The sequence below is a fragment of the Cololabis saira genome, chromosome 3 (genome assembly GCF_033807715.1).
Source record: "Cololabis saira isolate AMF1-May2022 chromosome 3, fColSai1.1, whole genome shotgun sequence".
NCBI classification, from domain to species: domain Eukaryota; kingdom Metazoa; phylum Chordata; class Actinopteri; order Beloniformes; family Belonidae; genus Cololabis; species Cololabis saira.
The window spans coordinates 23,454,961-23,478,611 of NC_084589.1; the positions used below are offsets into that span (position 1 = coordinate 23,454,961).

Below are 23,651 nucleotides of genomic sequence, written 5' to 3' on the forward strand. Positions count from 1 at the left end.
ACCAAATTGTGCCAAATTTGACCGCTGAGCGCTGTTATGCTTTGTTTAGTTTTCACTAAATGTGTGGTTATGGATTATGGTCAAACAACTTAATTTTGGTCTCATCTGTTCATGGTTGTGGTTGGTTTTAAAAGCCCACTTTGCTAGCATAATTCATGCTGCTATTCTTATTAAAAAGAAGAGGCTTTCTGAAAGCCTTCCAAGCACACCATCATTTCTTTTTTCTAATATCACTGTCATGAGATTACAAATCTTACATGCTGGCAGAGGATTGCAGCATCTTCTTTCTAACTTTTGGGTTTTTACCATTCCGCTGTCTGGCCTTGGGATGAACTTTCTTGTCCACTCATCGGAAAATTTGCATTTTTCTAGAATGAAAATAATCTTTCTCAGGGCAGAATGATGAACTCCACATTGCTTAGGGAAATTACCTTATAGACATTCCCAGACAGATCGTCAGCAACAAACACATCTTTAAGATCTCTGCTAATGGAGTTTTTCCTTTGCATTACACCTGAATGCTTCAAATGAGAAAACAAACTCCGGCTTTCTTCTGTTTATAAAGAGATGCTCATGCTTCCTGATGATCACTTAATCAAGTGGATTTGAATAGCAGCAACAGACTGCTACATACCCTATTATTTCCAATTGAACCAGTAAGGATGTACTTAGTTTTTCACACACTGTTCCTGCATCTTGGCTTGTTTATTGGGAAGTGATTTATGACAGGATATAATATTTCCTGATCTGTTGTTCATACGAGGTTGTATTTATCTAATTTTAAGAACTAGTGCGAGCCAGATAATTTCTTTTAATGTCGGAGAATAAAAAGACGGTTAGCGTTCTTGCTCATAACTGAATTTGTTTCTCGATGGTTTAAAAAATAATCAATAAAGAGTCATAGAAATCTTTTTATTTTCGTTTTTACATATCAGAATGAGAGACATATGCAGTGTCCAACAGTAATTTCGTATTATAAATTATCTTGTGTAATTTTTGCTTTCTTTGTTGTGTGATTACCCAAATTTATTTTTATACATACTGGTGAGAATCTCTGATTCAGTCTATCCCCCCCCCCTGTTTAATTGTAGGACATATGTTTAGGTGGAGAATGTACAGCAATAAACAGGCACATATATTTCAATATTTAATTAAATTTTGGTTGAAAATACTTAGTTGTGTTATTGTATATTGCTACCATATCAGTACAGTTAATGTGCCTTTCTTTTGCATTTTCAGTTTCTTTCTCTGTTTCTAGTCTCCCTCTGACACATTCACACAGTCCTGTAAACAAGAGCTGTGAAAACAGGGGGTCAGAGTGCAATTTTAAAGCAGAGTGGAGAGAGGGAGGGTGTGTAAGCATCTGTTTTTTTCATTTATGTTTTTTACTCCAGTCTTTCGTCTCCTCTTAATTTAATTTGTGAGAACCCTGCTCCATCATAGCCTCCCTGGTGAGAAAGTATTTCTACTTGGGTTACTGTGCCTTTGGGGGGCTTGGTGACAGATCCGGGAGGATAACCCCCAGCAAAGGTGATCAGCCGTTACTTAAAATCATGAATATATCTGCCACAGCATTTTTTTTTCTTCCCAACATTTTTTCCAACACACTGAAATGTGAGACCACTCTGGAAAGTTGGTGGACATAGCCAACATTCCTTCACAGGAGTTCTGCTATCAATGGCTAAAACTTTACATAAAGCTTTTCTTTTGGTAATCTTAAAATAGTTAGTTTTGGGACCTGCAGTGAAACTGCTAACTACAAAGATAGAGAATGAGTAAGATTAAGTCTTCGCAACAATATTAACACAGTTTGTGAAGTTAAAGAATTGTAAAACTTTATAATCACTACAAAGTGGGGCAACTGTTAAGCATAATGGTGTTGCCATGTGTAAATAATGTAGGTATTATTCTTTATTCATGTTTAAAATTTGTATTGAACTTTTAAATGGCTACATTAAATCACTAAAGTCTTCACAAGTGATCTATGTAAGTATTTCATTCTGTTCCTTAATTATTATTCTATATGCAACCTTTTAATCTCTGAATCATTGGGGGCACAATAAACAGGCTAGTTTGTGTCCGAGCCATATCCCACTCTCTCACAATGTAATTTCTGCTTGTCCTGTCTATGATATTTTCGCTGCACAGAGGAAATAACTGTGCCACATTATCAGCTGTTGTGAGTTCTTACATTCCAAAAATTATTAACATGCCCACAAACAGACACCCTTAGTTCATAATTAATAATGCCTAAACTTTTCTCAAGTGAATGTGGGCCTAAATTAGTTGACAGTGGCTATGATCTTGAGTAACACAGGTTGTGGCCTACATGTCTTGAAAGCAGTTTAAATTCAATGCAAGTGATTGTCCATTTTATTACAGGATAGGCAGCAAAAACGTTGCATTGAGGGTCAAAAATCATGTCAAAATATCCCTTGAGTCAGGAAGTCATTGTAGTGCAGATCAGCTACTGCACTTCCAAAAGCTGCTTGTAATTGAAGAGTGAGTCACTAGAGGGCCAAATTTCATCACAATGTTTGAGTGCAGAGCCCCAATCAGGAGCACACAACGCATTTAAATCCCCACTCATGTTGTCCTGGTATGTGCAGCTCACTGAGTCACTGTTTAAAGGCCTGATATTTCAGCAATAATGCAATGATTTAGTACTCGACTGAATATCTTACCAGTATCATTTTTACTTTAACATAGTTATATTATAGTTAATACAAAAAAATACAATAAAATAAAATAAAATAATAATAAAAAAAAAAAAAAAAAAATATATATATATATATATATATATATATATATATATATATATATATATATATATATATATATATATATATTGTATGTATGTGACCACTAATGTGATGTAATGCATACTTTCTTTCAAAAAGAAGTTATCCGTGGTTATGTCATAAACTGAACTAACTTCACGTTTCTCCAAGTTATTTTTATTTTATCTTAAACGGTTAATACAATATTACACTTAGTATCATTTTTACTTTAACATAGTTATATTATAGTTAATACAAAAAAATAAAATAAAATAAAATAAAATAAATTATATATATATATATATATATATATATATATATATATATATATATATATATATATATATATATATATATATATAATAAAATAAAAATAAAAATAAATACATTTAAAAAAAATATATATATATATATATGTATATATATATGTATATATATATATATATATATATATATATATATATATATATATATATATATATATATATATATATATATATAGTATGTATGTGACCACTAATGTGATGTAATGCATACTTTCTTTCAAAAAGAAGTTATCCGTGGTTATGTCATAAACTGAACTAACTTCACGTTTCTCCAAGTTATTTATATTATCTTAAACGGTTAATACAATACTACACATAGAAATGCAAAATTAAACACTGTGCGTCTGTCGCAGACCTGTTAACTACAACCAATCAAAACACGTCTTACTAACACGTCAGGCTTTTTCGGCCAATAGGATCGCGTCTCATTGGGGCGTTGAGTTACGGTGGCGGCAATGTTGTGGTGTTTCCGCTCTGCTCTCATGCAGCATCGCAAGCTAACACGCTAGGCCTGCAGCAGAGCAGCGGGGCAGCTACTGAGATCAAACCCTGCTGTCTGGGGAAAAAGGACAAGTATTCCTTTATGATTCTGCACGAGAAGAATTAAAATCCACAAAATATGGTGGTTCTCAAAATTCGAGAGCAGGTAAAGAGATGTTTATTTACAAAGTTTAATCCAAATGTGGGAAGGTTGGTGTTAGCTTAGCTTTTCCTCGCTAACGGAATGTAACTTGAGTCTCTACATCTGAAACGGAAGCGTTCCCTAAATACGTTTCTTAAAGCTCGAAGTCGAAACGATTGTAATTACGAAGAAAGCCAGTTGAAGCAAGACAGCTGAATCAGACCCAAAGTCACGCCAAAGACACATTTGCATGGAAGCGTCAGCGTTTATGAAGTTAAACCCAGCTAATGATGCACTGTTTATCTCCAGCAACTAGCCAGGGCCGGTGTAACACGCTATCAGGAGACTTAATGGGCAGGTTTGGATGTTATTACAGCACGACACTAAACTGGGCTTCAATGGGCAATTAAAAGTGACTCTGCTCTTTTAGAAACCAGCATTAAATCTCTTTAAAGAAGTTTGACAGGATTGCTTTGACAGCTAAACCGACCTGTCGGTGGTGACATTACCCTGACATCTGTGTGTTTGTGGCACATTTACATGCTGGTTCATCAGGTTTGTGGTCACGTATAAGCACTGTTAATTAAAAGCTTAACTGAATAGTTTAATGTTTGCTGGATACCACCTGTAATTACGTAACGCAAGATATTAATAATCCCAGATTCTCTATGGCAAGGCAAGTTTATTTATATAGCACAATTCAACACAAGGTAATTCAAAGTGCTTTACATTGACATTAAAAGCGGCAATACATAACAAGACAGTAAATAACAAATAAGATTGAAAAAATTAAGAATAAGAAAAGAAGTAAAATAATAAAAAGCACAAGCTGTTAAAAATAAGGGCAGTAGAGTACAGCAGGTAAGTTTAATTTAGGAGTATGTTTCAGTAAACAGCAATGTTTTTAGGTCTTATTTAAAGGAGCTGACAGTTGGAGCAGACCTCAGGTCTACAGGAAGTTTGTTCCACCGGTGAGGAGCAGAATAACTGAACGCTGCCTCACCTTGCTTGGTTCTGGTTCTTGGGACACAAACAAACCAGATCCAGATGAACCTCAGGGGTCTGGGAGCTTCATAGGAACTAACAGATCAAGACAGACCTTGACTAACAGACTAACGGACCATTCAGTGCTTTGTAGACCAGCAGTTAGATTTTAAACTCTATCCTTTGACTCACTGGAAGCCAGTGTAGTGATTTCATGACTGGTGTAATGTGGTCCAGTTTCCTGGTTCCAGATTTTTCTATGGGCTATTTAGTGAGTTGTTTATCAAAGTTCTACTAGTGTTACATGTTGATGGTGTAACACCGTGTGGTGCCTATAATTGAGAGCTCTGGTAATGTGGCAGAACTACACATGTGTCAGTTCTGCTATATTTAACACTGGACACCTACTTCTGAAAACGAGAATAGACTCTCTTTCACTTCTAAGGACTTGTTTTGCAAATGCCTGCTATTCGTGTCACATATGTACGTGCATGTGTCTTTTATTGTCTGCGTGCTTGAATGATCGTGTGCCTGGGCTCCTGTGAGCCAGTGGAGTTGCCAAAGAGCCGTCTCCATGGTGATGGTATTAACTAGACTGGCTCGTATGTGGAGAGGAGCTGCACAGTCAAGCAGCTAGAGAGCCATAGAAAATCTCCTACACTTGCTCATGCAGGACAGGAAAACTGGAAACAAAATGCAGATCCTGCTTTCTTTTTCATTGTCGGGCAAATGCAGTAATCGTTAGTGGGAGCAGCACAATTGCTTGCTTGTGATCTTGAATTTGTCAGCAGTAACACTACACTTCGTTGTGTTCTACAGATCTTTTTGATCATTGTAATACATAAACGAGAGGGTTGTTCTGTCTTATCAAAAGCTAACTGTTACATTATTGGCAAGGGAAGTTTTTGCCTTGGTTATTCCAAAATACTTATTGTCAGTCTAAAGTAGTGAATGTACCTCAAATTTGTTCAAGACCCTTATCTTATTTGGTCTTGACGTCTCATTCCACTTCAAGGGAAATTATATCAATGTGATTTTTTAAACTTTAAGTGGTTCCTGGAATAATAGTGTTAGTTTTTGTAGCAAATCGTTTACGATATGTTTTTTTTTTTTTAGAATATGTATAAGTTCTTTAGACTATTTGCATTTTGGTTACATTTAGATAACAGTTAAATGCAGTGAACTGCATGCAGGTTTTACAGTAACACTGTCTGTGAAAGGTCAAAGCGATTGTCAGATTGTCACGTTCCTCTCAAGATTATATTTGTAGTTGTGAGCTCCTGAAATATTTGAGTTTAGTGTACACTAGATGTATTTCTACTTGAAGCTTTACCATCTGCATGGTTGCACTTAAGCTAATTGACATGCTGGGCAGACTAATAGGTTCAATGATGGAAGATGCCATAGTAAATGAATGTAACTCTATATGCAGCTGGATGTCTCTTACTGCTCAAAGCATAAATTAAATGTGAACAATAAACCTAATTTTTTTTTTAGCTTTGAATGCCAAACTTTCCTTGTCTCCGTAATTGGAAATAAAGCTGTTTGAGCAGATCTAGGTCAAAACAAAATAATACAGCTTTTGTTTATGCCAGCATTACAGCAAACAATTACAAAACCTGCTTCACTTTAGGCGTATAAGCATTTTTGTGTCAGGACTTTGCTGCCTCTTCAAGTTGTACTGACTCTTCAAAAACGAGCAAATGTTATGATGGAGCAAGCCCCATCTTATGACTTTTTATATATTTTATTTATATATATATATATATATATATATATATATATATGAGGCTGAGTTGAACATCTCTAATTTGGGATTATGTCTGGACCTTTTATTAATTCAAAAGTTAATATTTATTTCTGTGCTATGGAAAACGTTTGTTATTCTGCTTAATATTGTAACTAGAAGGTGGATCATATTGCCTACTCTCATTTCCTTATTTCTGTGTAAAATCAAAATCTTGCTTCATTTTTTTTTATATCCCTTGTCAAATGAGAATTTTATTTCTCACTAGTAATTTAGTAATCTGTGTACTGCAGTGCTTGATGTTAAAGATACTAAAGTCTCCTTTATGTTGAACGTCTCAAAGATCTTAGAGGTTTTTCCTCAGATTTGAGCGAGACTGTTGAAATGACACAAGAAAACAAGGATGTTGCTCATTAGTTTTGCATTCCAGGGAAATTCTGGTAATGCCAGGTTGAGATAGTGGTATGTGTCAGCCAGTAGTAAGTATTGATCCAGTTAGATTTTCTCTCTTTAAAAGACAATCTCCTTCTTTTACAGCCTGCTTTACTTAAAGCTATTTTCAGCGTTGAGCCAGATGAAGTACGCTCACTCATATTCAAAAAAGAGGATGTGAATGCACAGGTAAGCCCAACTGTCTATATATGTTTCCTCAAAATGTTGTTATAGTTTACTAAACTCTCCATTTTAAAATAGTCATGCAATACTTTTTTTTTGTTTTTTACAAATCCACACATGATCTGCTTTTTCTGTTTCTTTCTTATAAAGTTCACACGGCATGTTCTGGATCCGCTTAATTTCTCACATTCCTCACCATTACAGTTGTGGTGGAGTTTGTTTCAAAATCTGTCTGGTTCATACTTGTTTGTGTTTTTACCTGCATGCTTTTCTGAAATTGTGTTTAACCCACTTGGTGCTATGAATGGTGACTGCATGTTTATCTTTTCTTGATGTTTTTTTTCTGTCGATTCTAACACTACAGTGTTATAAACGGTGAATATAAAGTGGAGTTTCATCATCACAACAGATCAGACTGAAGAGAGAAAACAGAACAGTGTATTTTGTTATATTGTAATCACAGCTATGACTTTATGTACTCTTATTACAGGACAATGAGAAGCGAACCCCACTGCATGCTGCTGCCTACCTTGGAGATGCAGAAATTATAGAGCTGTTGATTCTTTCAGGTACATTTTTTACTTAACATTAATGAATGAAAATCCCCCTGCAAGCAAAGTACTTGAAGTAACAAATGCAGCTTCAGTCAGTGGTATCGTATACATTATTATACATTTGAATTATTGTAGAATATTTTATATTGGAAAGAAATGTTTCCTGTTCATTTGTGTTATCACATGAAAGCATACATTTTATCATTATATTTGATGATTGAAAGCATGCAATGTTTAAAATATGACATATATGGTCTTATCATCCCCATGCAGCAAGTACAACAATTAATAAAGTTGTCAACCCCGTAAATCTTTGAAAAGCACAATATTACCTCACTTTTCATCATCATGCTGTTCGTACTGGCTCTGGAATTCTGGTTTCTTTTTTGTAGACAAAAAGTAGTAATCAGTGACTGTAGCAACCTCGTGCCACTGGGGTCGACCGACAGGACAGAGGACACAGGGTTTAGTGGAGGAATTCTTAATTCTTTTATTTGCACCCAGACACACGTGAACCAGCACTTCAGCAGCTCTGTCCTTCCTCCCAGCAGAGCCCCTTGCTGGTGTGCAGCCACTGTTTTTATAGCCATGCAGGGTGGAGAGATTGATTGGGCACAGGTGTGCTGCTCCCCGCAGACCACGCCCAATCCTGCACCCTGCCACACACCCCCATCGCCCGACTCAGGCTGGAGACCAACCGGCCTAGCCAACCCCCCCCCTCCCCCTCGTAGCGGGAGAGGAGGCCAGGGACCGCCATCTGAGCCCCTGGGCCTTAGGCCACCGGGTCATCCAGGTTCCCGGGTCCTCCAGGTCGGGTCGACCGGCGGCACAGCTCTGGAGGCCGGCCTCTGGTCCGGGCCGACCGGCGAGAGGGCCGTTCTCGGGACTGGGCCGGTGGTCTCAGGGCAGAAGCCCAGGACCACCCCCTCCCCGACGCAGCACTGCTCCAGCAGCTCAGGACCCATGACATCAAATTGTTTACATTTAATAGTCTGATAGTCTTTGTGCTTTTGGCTTTTAGGTGCAAGAGTAAATGCCAAAGATAACAAGTGGCTAACTCCCCTGCACCGGGCTGTGGCCTCCTGTAGTGAGGTATGTAAAAGTTCTTCTGGTTCTGTCATAAACAGGACTTTTTAACCATTTTCTGTATCCAAGTAGTGCCAAACAAATATTTAAGTTATGTTTTCTTGCAGGAGGCTGTCCAGGTGTTGCTGAAACACTCAGCGGATGTAAATGCCAGAGACAAGAACTGGCAGACACCACTTCACATTGCGGCAGCCAACAAGGCCGTCCGCTGTGCCGAAGCCCTCGTCCCTCAACTTAGCAATGTGAATGTATCGGACAGAGCAGGTCGGACTGCACTGCACCACGCAGCCTTCAGCGGTCACCTGGAGGTAATGTTAACCCAAAAGAAATGTTTGATACATGCAAGCTATGCTCAAGAGAGTGCTTTAATACCCTTAGTATTGATTTTGTTGCTAATAAATATAAATGGTAGAACATTAAAAAGCAAAACAGGTTTTAAACTAAGAAGGCTGATGATTTATTTTGGCGACACAGTCAGGTCTATGTCTTAATTTTAATCACTAAGCTGCTGCTCATACTGACACATTTTGTGTTTTTTCTCCTCTCTGAGAGCTCCAGTTGCTTCAGTTTTTAATTAAAGGCTTGATGTTATGCGTATGCTTGTGTGTACATGTGTGCTTTCCTGTTGGTATAACTTCCTGATCTTCTTTAGTTAGGAGGAAGTGGTTCTTATTGCCTCATACATGTTAACACAATCGGTATTGTATTATGTACCATATAAGAACAGAACAATAGATATATTTTGCCCATTCAATAAGTTTGAGGTGATATGATCAACATCTTTAAATAGGTTTGTTCACTGCCTGTACCAGCTTATTTTGAAATGTCTTAGCAAATTATGTATTCTGTAACTTTGCTCATACACAAACATAACCCTTTTTAAGACGTGTACACTGACACGGAGGACCTTCATTTATAGGGTGTCTAACTGAAGGATGCTGTATGAACAGATAATTCCCTCTAGTTTAATGTGTGCATGTAAACATTGTAATGCCCTGTCAAGTGTTCATGCATGTCAGCTGTGTTACAGTTGTTTAGATAGCTTGTTAAAGCATTATTCCATGAAAAAAGCAACTATAGAAAGGTGATGAAAGGCAGGTGTAGCCTTGGTAAAAGAACCAGCTGCAGTTTAGCCTATGCAATCATTTATCATTTACACAAAATTTACATGGACATAATTTTTTTCTTTTTGTACCTTATGTTTTTACATGCGTATACAATGCAAGTAGAAATTTAACATTTCCCACCCTTCAAAACCAATCTAGTGTTCTAGTGTTCTCGGGGGTTAATCAAAATCATGTTCAAAGCCCTTACCAGATATAGTGCTTCATTTGGTTTTTTTTCTTTTTCTTTTTTTATAAGGGCGTTAAATACAGATATTATGCAATCGTTGTATAAGTAATCACTTATGCTGTGAATGGAAGAGTCAGAAGTTTTCAGGTTTCTTCATCCTTTGATATTATCTTTTTTTTTGTCTGCTGTCAGATGGTGCGGCTCTTGCTCTCCAGAGGAGCTAACATCAATGCTTTTGACAAAAAGGATCGCCGTGCAATCCACTGGGCAGCTTACATGGGTATACAAATTAAATATGCAATTCATTCAATATGTGGGTGTAGAATACCATTCTCTCTGTTTTCACTAAGATTACGTGTGATGTTTTTTTCTGCTCTAATGGTCTCATTTTCTTTTTGTGTGCAGGACACATAGAAGTGGTGAAGCTCCTGGCTTCACATGGAGCTGAGGTGACCTGCAAAGATAAGAAATCCTACACCCCCTTACATGCGGCAGCCTCAAGTGGAATGATTAGCGTTGTCAAATACCTCCTCGACTTGGGGGTGGATGTAAGTTCCACCCACAAGCTTAGGCACTGGTTCATATTCTTCTATAAGGATTTTTAATCAATGCGTTAAGAGTAACGTTCTTGTATTTGTATGTTTTTAGTTTTATGGAGCAAGCTGTTTCATAATGGTTATATTCTGTTTGTTTAGATCAATGAGCCCAATGCATATGGGAACACCCCCCTCCATGTCGCCTGCTACAACGGTCAAGATGTGGTTGTGAACGAGCTCATAGAATGTGGAGCTCACGTCAACCAGGTGAACGAGAAGGGTTTTGCACCTCTCCATTTCACTGCCGCCTCACGTCACGGTGCGCTCTGTTTGGAGCTCCTGGTGTGTAATGGGGCTGATGTCAACATAAAGGCAAGTAGAACCAAAATGTTAACTCTTGTTTCTGTAGTACTGGATACTTGGAATTAAGCTTATTCCTATTCAACAGTTTCATCAAGGAAACGTTTAGTATTTCACTGCCTTATTTGAGACATTAATGTCTTTATCTGTTTGTGATGGAAAAAATAAATTCCACAAAAATATTGTTGCATCTTTTCTCCCCCTGCACTCTTAGATTGTGGACATGTAGTTATAATGCTTCTCACTTGTTAATTGGGCATTGTCAGACATTGCATTCGGACGTGTCGTAAGTGTGGACAGCTCTAAATACAGGTGTAAATGAAACAAGGATAGGTTGAGGACATGCAAAATCTGATTGCTCAAATGACATTTAGAAATTGTTTGTGCTACAAACAACCACTTCCTTTTTACACATTGAACAGGAATGTATTACGGGCTACATTTAGTAACACCTTGCTAAATTGGCACTTCTACCTCTCCAGACCGGTTATGTGATTTCACTATGGACCTATACAAAAACAATGGACAAAGCATTTAGTCACATGACTCATTGGTTTCGGAAGAAGGATTTTGAAGCCTCTTTGTCTGCATACTGCCATGTTTCCCAGGTTGATTGACATGGCTGGCACACCTCCACCATATGTCAATCAAAGTTACCAGTGACTACCAGCTCCTTCAGCGGATCCCGAGTAGATACTTTTTCTGTAACTATTCTGCCGAGGTTCTAAGCGGGCTGAGTTGGGCTGTATCTGACGTCATCACAATACACGCCACCGATTGGTCGGGGGGTTGGGAGTCGGACATCTGAGTCAGGATGTGACATCAGCGAAAGAGCGACTCTGACAGCGGCGTCTTGTTAATTTTATTCGTCAAACAATGGCAGCGCAGAAGTCCAACTCTGAGGTGCAGATGTTCATAAACCTGGTGGCTGAGGAGAGAATTCAAAGGGATCTAGATGGGTGATGAGGAACAAAAAGATCCACCAGAAGCTTTCTAAGTCCATAGCTGCTCATGGCTACTTACAGACTTTTCAGCAGCGCCAAGACAAGCTGAAAGAAAATAAAAAAGCCTCGCCGCTTGAAGCCTTCTCTCACTCTCATTTTTTTCACTTGATATTAAACACAAGCCACAGACCAAGCATCACATATATCAGGGGTGTCCAAAGTCGGTCCTCGAGGGCCGGTGTCCTGCAGGTTTTAGATGTTTCCCTGCTTCAGCACACTGTGATAAAAGTAGCTGTGTCACCAACAGAGTTGCCCAGACCTTGATGGCAAGCTGGTGACGACTGTTAATTTGAATCAGGTGTGTTGAAGCAAGGAGACATCTAAAACTTGCAGGACACCGGCCCCCGAGGACCGACTTTGGACACCCCTGACAAATATCCACTCCGTCCTTCTTCATTTGTTTCACACACTCAAGTACGTCACAGCAGCTTCACTCCAACCCAACACTCCAACTCCACCACTTCTGCAGTGTCTGTACAGCCGCCCGGATGAGCCATCCAGTGTGATGTGGCTTCTACGAGCCGTTCAGATTCTGCTCCCTTTCGTTACGTAACCAAAATGCAATTTGCATCGGTTGGCCTCTGATGCGTGAAACCACGCCCACAACTAACTCTGCCGGCCGGAGCTTCCGCCATTTTTTTTCCGTAGCGGTGTATCTCCTCATTCAGGCAGCCAATCAGCACAGAGCCTCATTATCATAGCCTCCCCGCCCACTCAGAATCCCGCATAGATAATGAGGTTAGAGAATGGGAAGATAAAGACATGGCTCAGAGGCTGAATTTCTAATTTATTTAGCAAAAACAATCAAAATCTTGTTTTTAAGACATTGAAGGCCTGTTTAAAATAGGTATTAGATGCCATAATAGGTCCCCTTTAAGAAACTGGTTCTAATATGAGCAAACGAGCTCCTGCATTTGGAGGGGCAAAGTATGCTTGAAATAAGAATTCAAGAACTTTACATTTATATTCACTTTTATTTCAACAACAGAAGATGTGTTGTTTTTATCCACTTAAAGTTGTGACGTGTAAGCAAACACTCAGGGCTTGTGATCTTTTCACCTAAGATGCTTTTCATATCTATATACAAATGGGGCTTTCCTAGTAGCAAAATTACTTTTTAAGAAGCTATCCCATAATTCTCATGTTGTTTCACTTCAGAGTAAAGATGGCAAGACTCCTCTCCACATGACAGCAATACATGGGAGGTTTTCTAGATCTCAAGCAATCATTGAGAATGGTGAGCTCTCTAAAATAATCACTTTCATAGACCTTATTAATTATGCTGTGCTCTAAAACAAAAACTTGACTTTTAGTGTAAAGCAGCTAATTGGTTGCTTGATCATCATTTTTTCTTCCTCATAAGGTGCTGAGATTGACTGTGAAGATAAAAATGGAAATACACCACTACACATTGCAGCTCGATATGGACATGAACTCCTCATTAACACGCTCATCACCAGCAGAGCTGACACAGCGAAGTAAGTGAGCCCTTCTGCTGTTTTTCTGCAAGTGTTCTAATTTGTATTTTACCTCGTGGGAGAGCTGCATCTTTAAAGATTTCCAAAGCGGACATGTACTGTTGCGTAACAGGTACTAATGGTTGCACTGCATCTTGTTTTCCTTGAGTATGTGCGATTTTTGAAGTCTGCTTAGTTCTTAGATATTCTTGAGTGTTCATGTTAGAAAATAGCTTTTTTGCAAATTAGATGAATATAATTGTCTTCTTTCAGACGAGGGATTCACGGGATGTTTCCGCTGCATTTGGCTGCTCTCAGTGGCTTTTCAAACTGCTGCAGAAAGCTCCTGTCTTCAGGTGAACAGTTTTACTCATTATATTGAATAATACAGAAATGTTCGTATTCAAGTGCAACACTGGGTTTTCTGTGAGAAGGGATGGAGCAAGCTGTATTTATTAAATAAACTGCAATCAACTCCCACTCCAATCGCAAGTGGTTGCTGGAAAGTTGATTCTGTGCTAGGGAGCTGTTGGTGTAATAAAATAAAACTTTTAATGTCGTATAGACTTTTTCTTTTTTTTTTATATGTGACTTTTTATCTTCATTATTATTGTCTATATTTTATTATTTATTCTGCAACAGTATTATTTCCATTTAGTGACTAGTAAAGTATTATTGAATTGAATAGTCCGTTACTCTTCATAGGCTTTGATATTGATACTCCTGATGACTTTGGAAGGACCTGTTTACATGCTGCAGCAGCTGGAGGGTACGTCCAGGACAACTCGTGTTCATCTTTTACTAACTGTTAACATGTAGTAACAGGGCTGCTACAATTTATTATCATTAATCTTTAACTTGCTGCTGTAAACCTTTCTGACCCTCTTAGAAACCTGGAATGTCTCAATCTTCTTCTCAACACGGGGTCAGACTTTAACAGGAAGGACAGCTTTGGCAGGTTTGCCTTTTTTTACGCTAAAGTGGAATTTGAATCAAGAGTCAGATCTGAGAAGGCAATTAAACTCTGTTTGTTTGTCCAGGACCCCTCTGCATTATGCTGCTGCCAACTGTAACTACCAGTGCCTGTTTGCTCTGGTGGGCTCAGGAGCCAGCGTCAATGACCTAGACGAGCGGGGCTGCACTCCCCTCCACTACGCCGCTGCCTCCGACACAGATGGAAAGTCAGTAATACTTGTACATTTACTATTTTAAGCAGGTGGTTAGTGTGTGTTTGGTGGCTGATGTTTGTAGGTATTCATGGTTAAAAGATGACTTGTATTATCAGTAGGGGTGGGTATTGGGAAGGACCTCACGATACGATACGCATCACGATACGATACAAATTGCGATATCCCGATTATGCGATATATCGCAATATTCTACATAGTTCACCGACAAATTTAAAAATGCATTACACATCTTAAAATCCAAGTTGTATATATGTACATCAGATGCTAGTGATAATGCATTGGACAGACTGAGTCAAAACAATGTAATTCAAACTTTCCATTTTAATTATGCAACATATTTGCATGAAAAAACACACTGAAACACAATGAAAAGTGCAGTGTGTGCATTATTCTTAGATACAAAATACTCAAAATAAAATGCAGTGTCCCACCCACTCTGAAATTGAAATCACAAAAATACAGTACAGCTACTTGCCCCTGACTTAAAATGACAAAAATAAAATGCAGTGTCTCACCCACACTGAAATCACAAAATAAAGTGCAGCTGGGGTGGGCAAAAATATTTATACGGCAATATATCGCGATACATTCATTGAATATCGATATCGTATCGGGAGACTATGCATTGCAATATATTGCCGTATCAATATTTTTGCCCACCCCTAATTATCAGTTATCCAGGATAACTTCAGGACCAGAAGCCCACATGTTTTTCACCTGAGTAAGACACCTTTGTTTGTCTGCAGGTGCCTGGAATATTTACTGAGAAATGATGCACTACCAGGGATACGGGACAATCAGGGCTACAATGCTGTGCACTATGCCTCGGCGTACGGCCATCGCCTTTGTCTGGAGCTGGTGAGGAAAACCTACCAGTTAACATTCACCATTTCCAAATGTTTTTCTTTCTTTTTAATTCCCTCTCCTCCTTCATTCTTTTACAGATTGCAAGTGAAACCCCCTTAGATGTGGTGAGTTGATTTTACTTTTCTGTACTGTACCTGTTTGACATTTTCATTTCTACAAAACCAACCACAATGCAATGGATCCTTATAACGCTTAGCTTTCTTGCATCTGAATATTATTTTGACTTGTGTACTTGATGTTTAGTTAATGGAAACCTCAGGGACAGAGATCCTGAATGATTCTGATGTCCGAGCTCCTGTCAGCCCCCTGCACCTGGCTGTGAGTAATGTGTGATACTTATTAGATAACCTTCCTGGATTTAAACCAATAGAGAACTGGTTTTGGTGTTTTTAGTACACCAGTACTGTTCGGAAAACATCTTTCCAGTTAACCAACTCTGAAGCTGCCAGATTTTGACTGCTCAGTAAATTAAAGATGACTTTTTTTTTAATTCTGAACTCAATCTGACTCTTGCTGAGAAGCAGTTATATTCATAACGAACTCTTTTGGGTTGAGATGCCTTAAACTTGAATAGCAAACAATAACCTAATCAGTTCTCTTTAGATTGAAACGCCCTTCTGTTGAGGATTAAATGTCTTTATTGTCAGCTTCAATTTGGATTCATCTTGCAGGCATACCATGGTCACCATCAAGCTTTGGAAGTTCTGGTGCAGTCTCTACTTGATTTGGATGTTAGAAACAGCCAAGGGCACACACCCCTAGACCTGGCTGCCTTCAAGGGCCACGTAGAGTGTGTGGATGTCCTGATCAACCAAGGAGCCTCCATCTTGGTCAAAGATTTTACCTTGAAGCGAACCCCCATACATGCTGCAGGTACAGCCTTGGAGTTGGAAACTCATAAAATGAATTGATTCAGTAAATTGCCGCTTGTTCAATGTGATTGATGGAAATGGCCTGTTTTATCCTCCAGCTACTAATGGTCATTCAGAATGTTTGCGTTTGCTGATTGGAAATGCTGATCTTCAGAGTGCCGTAGACATTCAAGATGGGAATGGCCAGTAAGTAAAAATACATTTTAACCCATACTTTTAATGTTCTAAAATATTTGCTGATACTATTATCTGTTATCACTTAGAACTCCTCTGATGCTGTCGGTCTTGAGTGGACACACAGATTGTGTGTATTCTCTTCTTAACAAGGGAGCCAATGTAGAAGCCAAAGACAAATGGGGCAGGACGGCCTTACATAGAGGAGTAAGTATACAAGTATATGTCGCCATTATTGATTAACATACTTAATATATACATGGAAGAATTATTAAAAAAGGAAATCTGGTTTGAGGGTGTGTGGCACAAAAACATTGTTAATTTAAAAGGGTGGAGGTGTAATTCAGTAAATTGAAAGTGAAAAGAGGCATTTACAACATAAGTGAATCAAAGCAGATCTCAAAATATGGTTGTACAAACTTTTGTAACCCTTCCTAGTGAAGTCTCAGACAGAATTTTTTTTTTTATCTGTGGCTTTTATTTAGTAAAATTAAGTTTAAAAAGAAGAAAACGATGGGAAATGCAATGCGAACCTCTGATTGCTTCTTTAAGAGAATAAGTTGCCACCGGGTGCCGCTGGTCATCGGAGCTTAATAAACTGGTCATCGACAAGTGTGCAGAGCTTTTTATAAAACTGCTTAGGCATTGTTTGACTGGAGCATTCAGGTGTGTTAACACAATGCCAAGCCGGAAAGACTGCTGGAACAATATCCGATCAACAAATCAGAGCGAAGGAGAGTTTAATCTCTTCTGCCTGTTCAAACGTGGCCAATGGCTTTAATACAAGGCAAGAACTAAACGTTTTTCAGCACAAACACATCATACTCACTAGGGCTGAACGATTAATTGCATTTGCGATAATATCGAGATGTGATAAAACAAGATTTTCTAACCGCAAAGGCTGTGATTTGACCAGTCACGTGATCTGGTCACGTAATGTGCGAGTGAGCAGAGTGGGAAGAGCAGAGCCGGCAGGGAATAAAAGTCACAGTGGTAACCTAAATCTACCATGGCCTCAGTGTTAGGGCTATCCAAGAGTGGATAATGGGGACAGGACAGTGATCCACAAAATCTTCAGCAGAAAATAAAACAAAACAAATCAAGTATTTGGAATGGTCTCGTCAAAACCCAGACCTCAACCCAGTAAAAATGCTGTAGTGGGACCTTAAAGGCAGGTAAGCACTAGCAGTTCTGGGTAAACCTGCCAGATAGGAACCTCTAACAGGGCCGACCGGCTCCTCGACCCTTCGGCCGGCATGCCTCTATATTGCACTGTAGCACCATAGAACTATTGACTGAACTAAAAACACAGCTGACCACAAGATGGCAGTAATGTTCATTGTTTTTTTGGGGGGGGGGGGTTTAGGTGTTTTTTTGGTTTGTTTTTTATTTTACATAAACCGCAATTCAGATTAAAAGTCAACTCCCTGCCAGACGTCTACATTGGTGTAACAATTGGCTAACAATCCATGAACCAACTTGTTGGCCTATCTGTCGTTTTTTTTTTTTTTTTCTTCTTTTTTCTTTCTTCCTTCTTGTGATCTCAAACAAAATGTTTCTAGTCCAATAGGTTCAAATAAGTTGTGTCCACATGATTTTTGTTCACATGAGGGTGCTGAACGTAATTTAAAAATCCCAATTAGCAGGCATCCCGCACCAGGAGGTTCCAGGTTGGTCAACATGAGAACCTCTCCTACTATAGGGAGGTTTTTTTTGCCTGTAGAGGTTCCTGAAGGCCACTTTTTGCAGGGGTATTCCTAGTAATGGAGATGTTTGTCAATGACTTGGCCCCAAAAAATATCCCCTAAACTCCTATTAGTGGAAACACATCTCAAGAGTACTAAACATAAACAAAAACCTGAATGAACTGTAACAACATTGTAAAGAAGAATGGGACACAATTCCTCTAAACTACGTGATATTAAAAGTCATAATTACAACAAGTTATTTCTACTTCCAGTTTTAACCCACCCAATATTCTATCTTTATATGTATTTATTTATTTGATCAAACACATTAGGTTCACAGATAAGTGTCCAAAGCTTTGTTTACATCATCCCCAACAAAAGTCAGCAGTACAAACCGTTTTCTGTGTTTCCGTGTTTCCTCAGGCAGTGACTGGTCACGAGGAATGTGTGGAGGCCTTGCTTCAGCACAGCGCCAACTTCCTGGTACAAGACTGTCGAGGACGCACACCGATCCACCTGGCAGCAGCTTGTGGACACATAGGGGTACTGGGAGGCCTCCTGCACGCCACCCAATCAGTGGAGACGCTCCCCAGCTTAACAGACAACCAAGGCTACACCCCACTGCACTGGGCCTGCTACAATGGTACAGACAAGGGCTTTAAACAACCTTTACTTTTACAGAAATGTGTTTCAGATGCTTAATAATTTAAGTTCTTAAAAACATGCATGCTTGTATATACGCGTGTAATTGAGCATTTAAGGAAATTCAAAGTTGACTTGCTGTTTTGCTTCATATTTGTTGTTTGAGTTTCTTTTATGGAATATATTTCTGTGTACCGAAAAGGTTAAATGTTGATATCTTCTGTCAAAGACATTTGCCTCAAAGTAAGCTCTTGTTCTGGGTCTTTTACTATGAATTCAGACTTAGGAAATGCTTTCTTTCCTGCAGGTCATGATACGTGTGTGGAGGTTTTGCTGGAACAAGAGGTTTTCCACAAGGCTGAAGGCAATCCTTTTAGCCCACTCCATTGTGCTGTGTAAGATCCTAGCCTGTCTTCTGCTGCGATCAATGTGCCAGAGGGCTCAGTCTGCAACAGATTAATCAATTAGGCTTTTCTCTCTCTCCCCCCCCCCCCCCCCCTTCTCCCTCTCTGCAGAATCCGTGACAATGAAGGTGCTGCTGAAATGTTGATAGACACTCTAGGTCCTGCCATTGTCAATGGCAACGATGGCAAAAACAGGTTTGAGCGTTTTTAGAGTTTTGCTACTCATGATATTCTGGGAACACTTGGCACCAGTCGATTTTTAAAAATGTGCTTTGGCTTGATTTAATTTGTGCAGGACCCCCCTGCATGCCGCAGCCTTCACTGATCATGTAGAGTGTCTCCAGCTGCTGCTGAGCCACAACGCTCAGGTCAACAGCATCGATGCTGCAGGGAAGAGCCCACTCATGATGGCTGCTGAGAATGGCCAGACCAATGCCGTCGGTACGAATGCCTCTGTACATCTAACCACCAGTGGAGCCTTATAATGAGGGCAATGTTGAATTACTAAATAGCATAATGTCAAATTAACCGGAGCGTTTGTTTTTCCCTGCTCTTGATCAACTCCTTTAGAGCTGCTCGTGAGCAGTGCAAAAGCGGATCTCACTTTACAGGATGCCATGAAGAATACTGCACTTCATTTGGCGTGCAGTAAGGTCTGTATTTCCATATGGTGGCACTGTACATTCATTCTGCAGCAGCTCTGCAGAACACCAATAGTTGACTGTGATTCTGAAAGTTTGTGTTGATGATTTACTGCATGTTTTTAAACTATGTTGTTTTCTACAGGGACATGAAACCAGTGCCTTGTTGATATTGGAGAAAATTACTGACAGAAACCTCATAAATGCTACAAATGCCGCCTTACAGACGTATGAATACCTTTCATCAGTTGTTTTTGTTGTTTTTTTTTACCTCCAAATTAGTGATGCTTTTACATTTTTGTTGAGATTTCCGATAAGCACACCTAAGTTCATCTTTTTTTCTTTTAAGGCCTTTACACGTGGCTGCAAGAAATGGTCTGACCGTGGTGGTGCAAGAGCTACTCGCAAAAGGAGCCAGTGTCCTTGCAGTTGACGAAAATGGTAAATACGCTGTGTGTTGTTTGCGAGCGACTGTGAGAAATGCACACTATATTGGCAAAAGACACTAAAAGGTGGATCTGATGGGAATGGCACAATTGGCACTTTAAGGCTATTTTTCTTTTTTGGGGCAGGCATTGTATGTTGAGGATTTGATAGACTAGAAATTGATATGGGTTTAACAATCATAAATGATAAAACTGAGGCATCAGGTCAGTAACCATCAAAAAATTACTTTAGACGGCAAGCAGAGCAGTCCTGACTAGACCCCTGACTACATAGTCTAGTGCCATCTTGATATCGAATGCCCTGAAGAAGAGACTCAGAGGACGTACCTCCTGAGGAAGCCACGGTCCTTCAGTGTTTGCAGCAAGACGTTTCATATCTAAAGGGCAGCATCATTAGAGCCAATGACTCGAAGAAAATTGAACGACATGATAAAGCTGGCTGTGTGATGGTGATTGCTGCAGCTATGCATAATCTGGAAAATATAATGGACAAACTGCACATGCTCTACACATCAGACTGTACAGTTTTGTCGTTGTTTTTCTTTTAAGCATGATTTGCAAGTTGCCAAACTTGCAGACTTGGTGGCTCTTTGCCGGCATATAATGGACATTTAGCATACCAAATATCTGGAGCTGTTGGGAAAATCTCCGTTTGAGCTACAGCCTGTGAGAGCAAGGTGTGGGCTGATGCCACCCTAAAGAAGAAAATCCCCCAAAATCTGAAATGTTAACTTTTAAGAAAACACAAGACATCTGAACAACAATTTCAGTATTTTACTACTTATCCATTACCAGCCATTTTACTCACCCTGTACTCTCTCTAGCACAGACAATCACTGGTACCCACGTGTGCAAAATCTGTCCTTTGTTCATGTTCTTCTTTCATTTGTGTTCTGAACAACTCGTATCACAAACTGCATTATTGTTTTTTTTTTAATCAGACCATTTTTACTACACGGCATGTTATCAATGTTTTTCTTTACCAAAAACGTCTAATTTTGTTTTTATTTTGTTTTTATTCATCTTATGGACTTATGTAATTCAATTAATATGATTCTTCCTTCAGGTTACACACCTGCCTTGGCTTGTGCCCCCAACAAAGATGTGGCAGACTGCCTAGCCCTCATCCTGGCCACCATGATGCCTGTGTCCCCCTGCGCCCCGGCACCCACCCTCCCTTTCAGTGCCATTAACCACTACACTACCAGCCCCTCTAAAAGCATCACTTTCGACAGCCTGCCAGTCCTACGTGGCGAGCACAGTTCCTACTGCAGCTTCAACAACATCAGCCATCATGACGGCTTCTACAAAGACGAGGAGCTCAATGACTCTGATTCAGAGACGTACTGAGGGAAGCAAGGAAGTGATAAATTGCATCAACACAAACACTGTGTCTTAGAAAATCACCCGCTGCGAGCTTGGGAGGTCAGCAAAAGGCGGAAGCCCCCCACAGGAGCCTTAAGAGTTCACCACCGACAGAAAGCAACTGAGGGAGGAGGTGCAGCAGGCTGGCCCACATTCATCCCGACCTCATCCAGCACAAGGTGTTCTCCAGCAGATACTGGGCTTCAGTTATCACTGCTTTACAAACTGACTTAATGAGTGTGGAAAAACTGAATTTGTTGGAAAAATAGCAACTGTTTAATGGCAATAACATGCTGAAGAAGTTTGATTGCACTCTGTGTAGAGTTAAACCAACAGGGACCAAAAGACATGAATGCATTTTAACCCAGTTTTAACTGTGTAAATGACTGAGGCTGAGAATTTTGGAGTTTATAGGTCAGCGAGGATAAGGGAAAAGTTTTCATTGATTGATGTCTGCACACTATATCCATTGGAATGCACTTGTGGTTCAAGTTTGTAAGTCATGCAGGGGAGAAAAAAAAAATCATTTATTTTTTTTAGATCAAAATTTTAATATGCCCATTTTAATGTCTTAAACTCCTTGTCCTCTAGAAATCTGAGTCACTGACCTGAGTAATTTCAAAATATTTGATACATGCACCAGTTGATCAACCCCACCTTTATATACTGACTTGTTCATTACGGTTTAGCCTTGAAAGAATAAATTATTTGTGTCCTTTTGGTTCCTTTTCATGTGTTAATTTTGTGCCTTCATTAGTTACAGAGAAGCCCTGGGTTTGTAGAGGCAGCTGTACGATTACAGTGAAAGTGCGCATTAGTAAACTTTTAAAGCACTGATTCAAAACTGAGGCATCTATACTCAGCTTTCTAAAAAAAAAAAAAAAAAAAAGAAACACTGTAAACCAATGATAGGGCAACGTTTGATTTTCTTCTGAGTGATATTTTTGCTCTTATATTCACTTTGCTTGCTTTAACTTAAAAAAAAAAAAAAAAAAAATAGAAAAAAAAGAAAGGAACCACTCAATCATACCGGATTTAAAAACTCACAGTTTTGTCTGTTAAAATCATTTTAACTGGAATTATGTACATTTGCTAGCTTCAATAGAATGAAAAGGATTTTTCTTTTCCTTGCTTTTTCTTGAGGAGGAATGAAACTAGCATGTATATAGATATTGACTGTGAATTCGAAACCCGAATGAATTCTTTCAGTGATACTGAGATTGCTGTATATTTTATGAGTAATAAATGAGTTATTTAATAATGAACATGAGCCCTTTTTTTATTATTGGCCTCAATTCTTTTCAATGCATCACACACAATGGTTTGATATTTGACTGTTTGAAAAAGTTTAGATAAACCCTTACAGTTACTGAAGTGCATTTTCCATGGTACGCCGTCATTACTTTGACAGGTAACAATATAGTTACAGCACAAAACTTACATTTTATTAATTTCTTTGAAAACTGTATTTATACATTCATATGTGTCAGAGCGTTTATGGTCAAGTCCTATTTAACAAGCTTTGCATCGAAATTCCATGTATTTTGTCGTGAAAAGTAGAACAAACTGAGTTGGCAAACAAACATGTAAGAGACATACAGAGGATCACGGTGTTTATTTGTGTGTGTGTGTGTGTGAGGGGGCGTTTCCCACGGGAGTAGGCGTGTGTGCGTGCGTAAAGGTGCGCTCTCACCAGGTGGTCTAGATGAGATGAGAGAGAGTCAGGGTTGGCAGCCGTAATTTTTGTTGACCGCTTTTGTCATTCTTATTCACTCATTCATCACCCTTTTTGTTATCAGTTAAATTCACTGGTTTCTATTCCTATCATATACCATTTTGTTGCGCTGTGATAGCCTGATGTTTTAAAACAATAAATGCACGCAAAAGGCATCCTGGATCTCAGCTCATGTGTCACCATAACTAGCGCGTCATACAAATCTGAATAAGGATCCAACCTCACACTCTCCGGCGGCTAAGGAAAATGTTTGTAGCCGCAAC

General features: G+C 39.1%; 1 protein-coding gene across 1 annotated transcript; it reads left to right on the plus strand.

The window, feature by feature from the left end:
- Positions 1-3,592: 3,592 nt before the first annotated feature.
- On the plus strand, positions 3,593-22,918 carry ankrd28b (ankyrin repeat domain 28b). The gene is made up of 28 exons (XM_061716653.1): positions 3,593-3,752; positions 6,997-7,080; positions 7,565-7,643; positions 8,650-8,720; positions 8,822-9,022; positions 10,200-10,287; positions 10,413-10,555; positions 10,703-10,915; positions 13,066-13,144; positions 13,271-13,385; positions 13,638-13,720; positions 14,070-14,133; positions 14,254-14,322; positions 14,405-14,545; positions 15,301-15,412; positions 15,499-15,525; positions 15,665-15,739; positions 16,093-16,294; positions 16,392-16,479; positions 16,557-16,674; positions 18,579-18,798; positions 19,105-19,192; positions 19,313-19,396; positions 19,497-19,642; positions 19,772-19,854; positions 19,988-20,070; positions 20,192-20,283; positions 21,355-22,918. Exons 1-28 carry the CDS (start codon positions 3,726-3,728, stop codon positions 21,636-21,638), a joined length of 3,159 nt encoding a protein of 1,052 aa, XP_061572637.1. The 5' UTR covers positions 3,593-3,725; the 3' UTR covers positions 21,639-22,918.
- Positions 22,919-23,651: the final 733 nt, after the last annotated feature.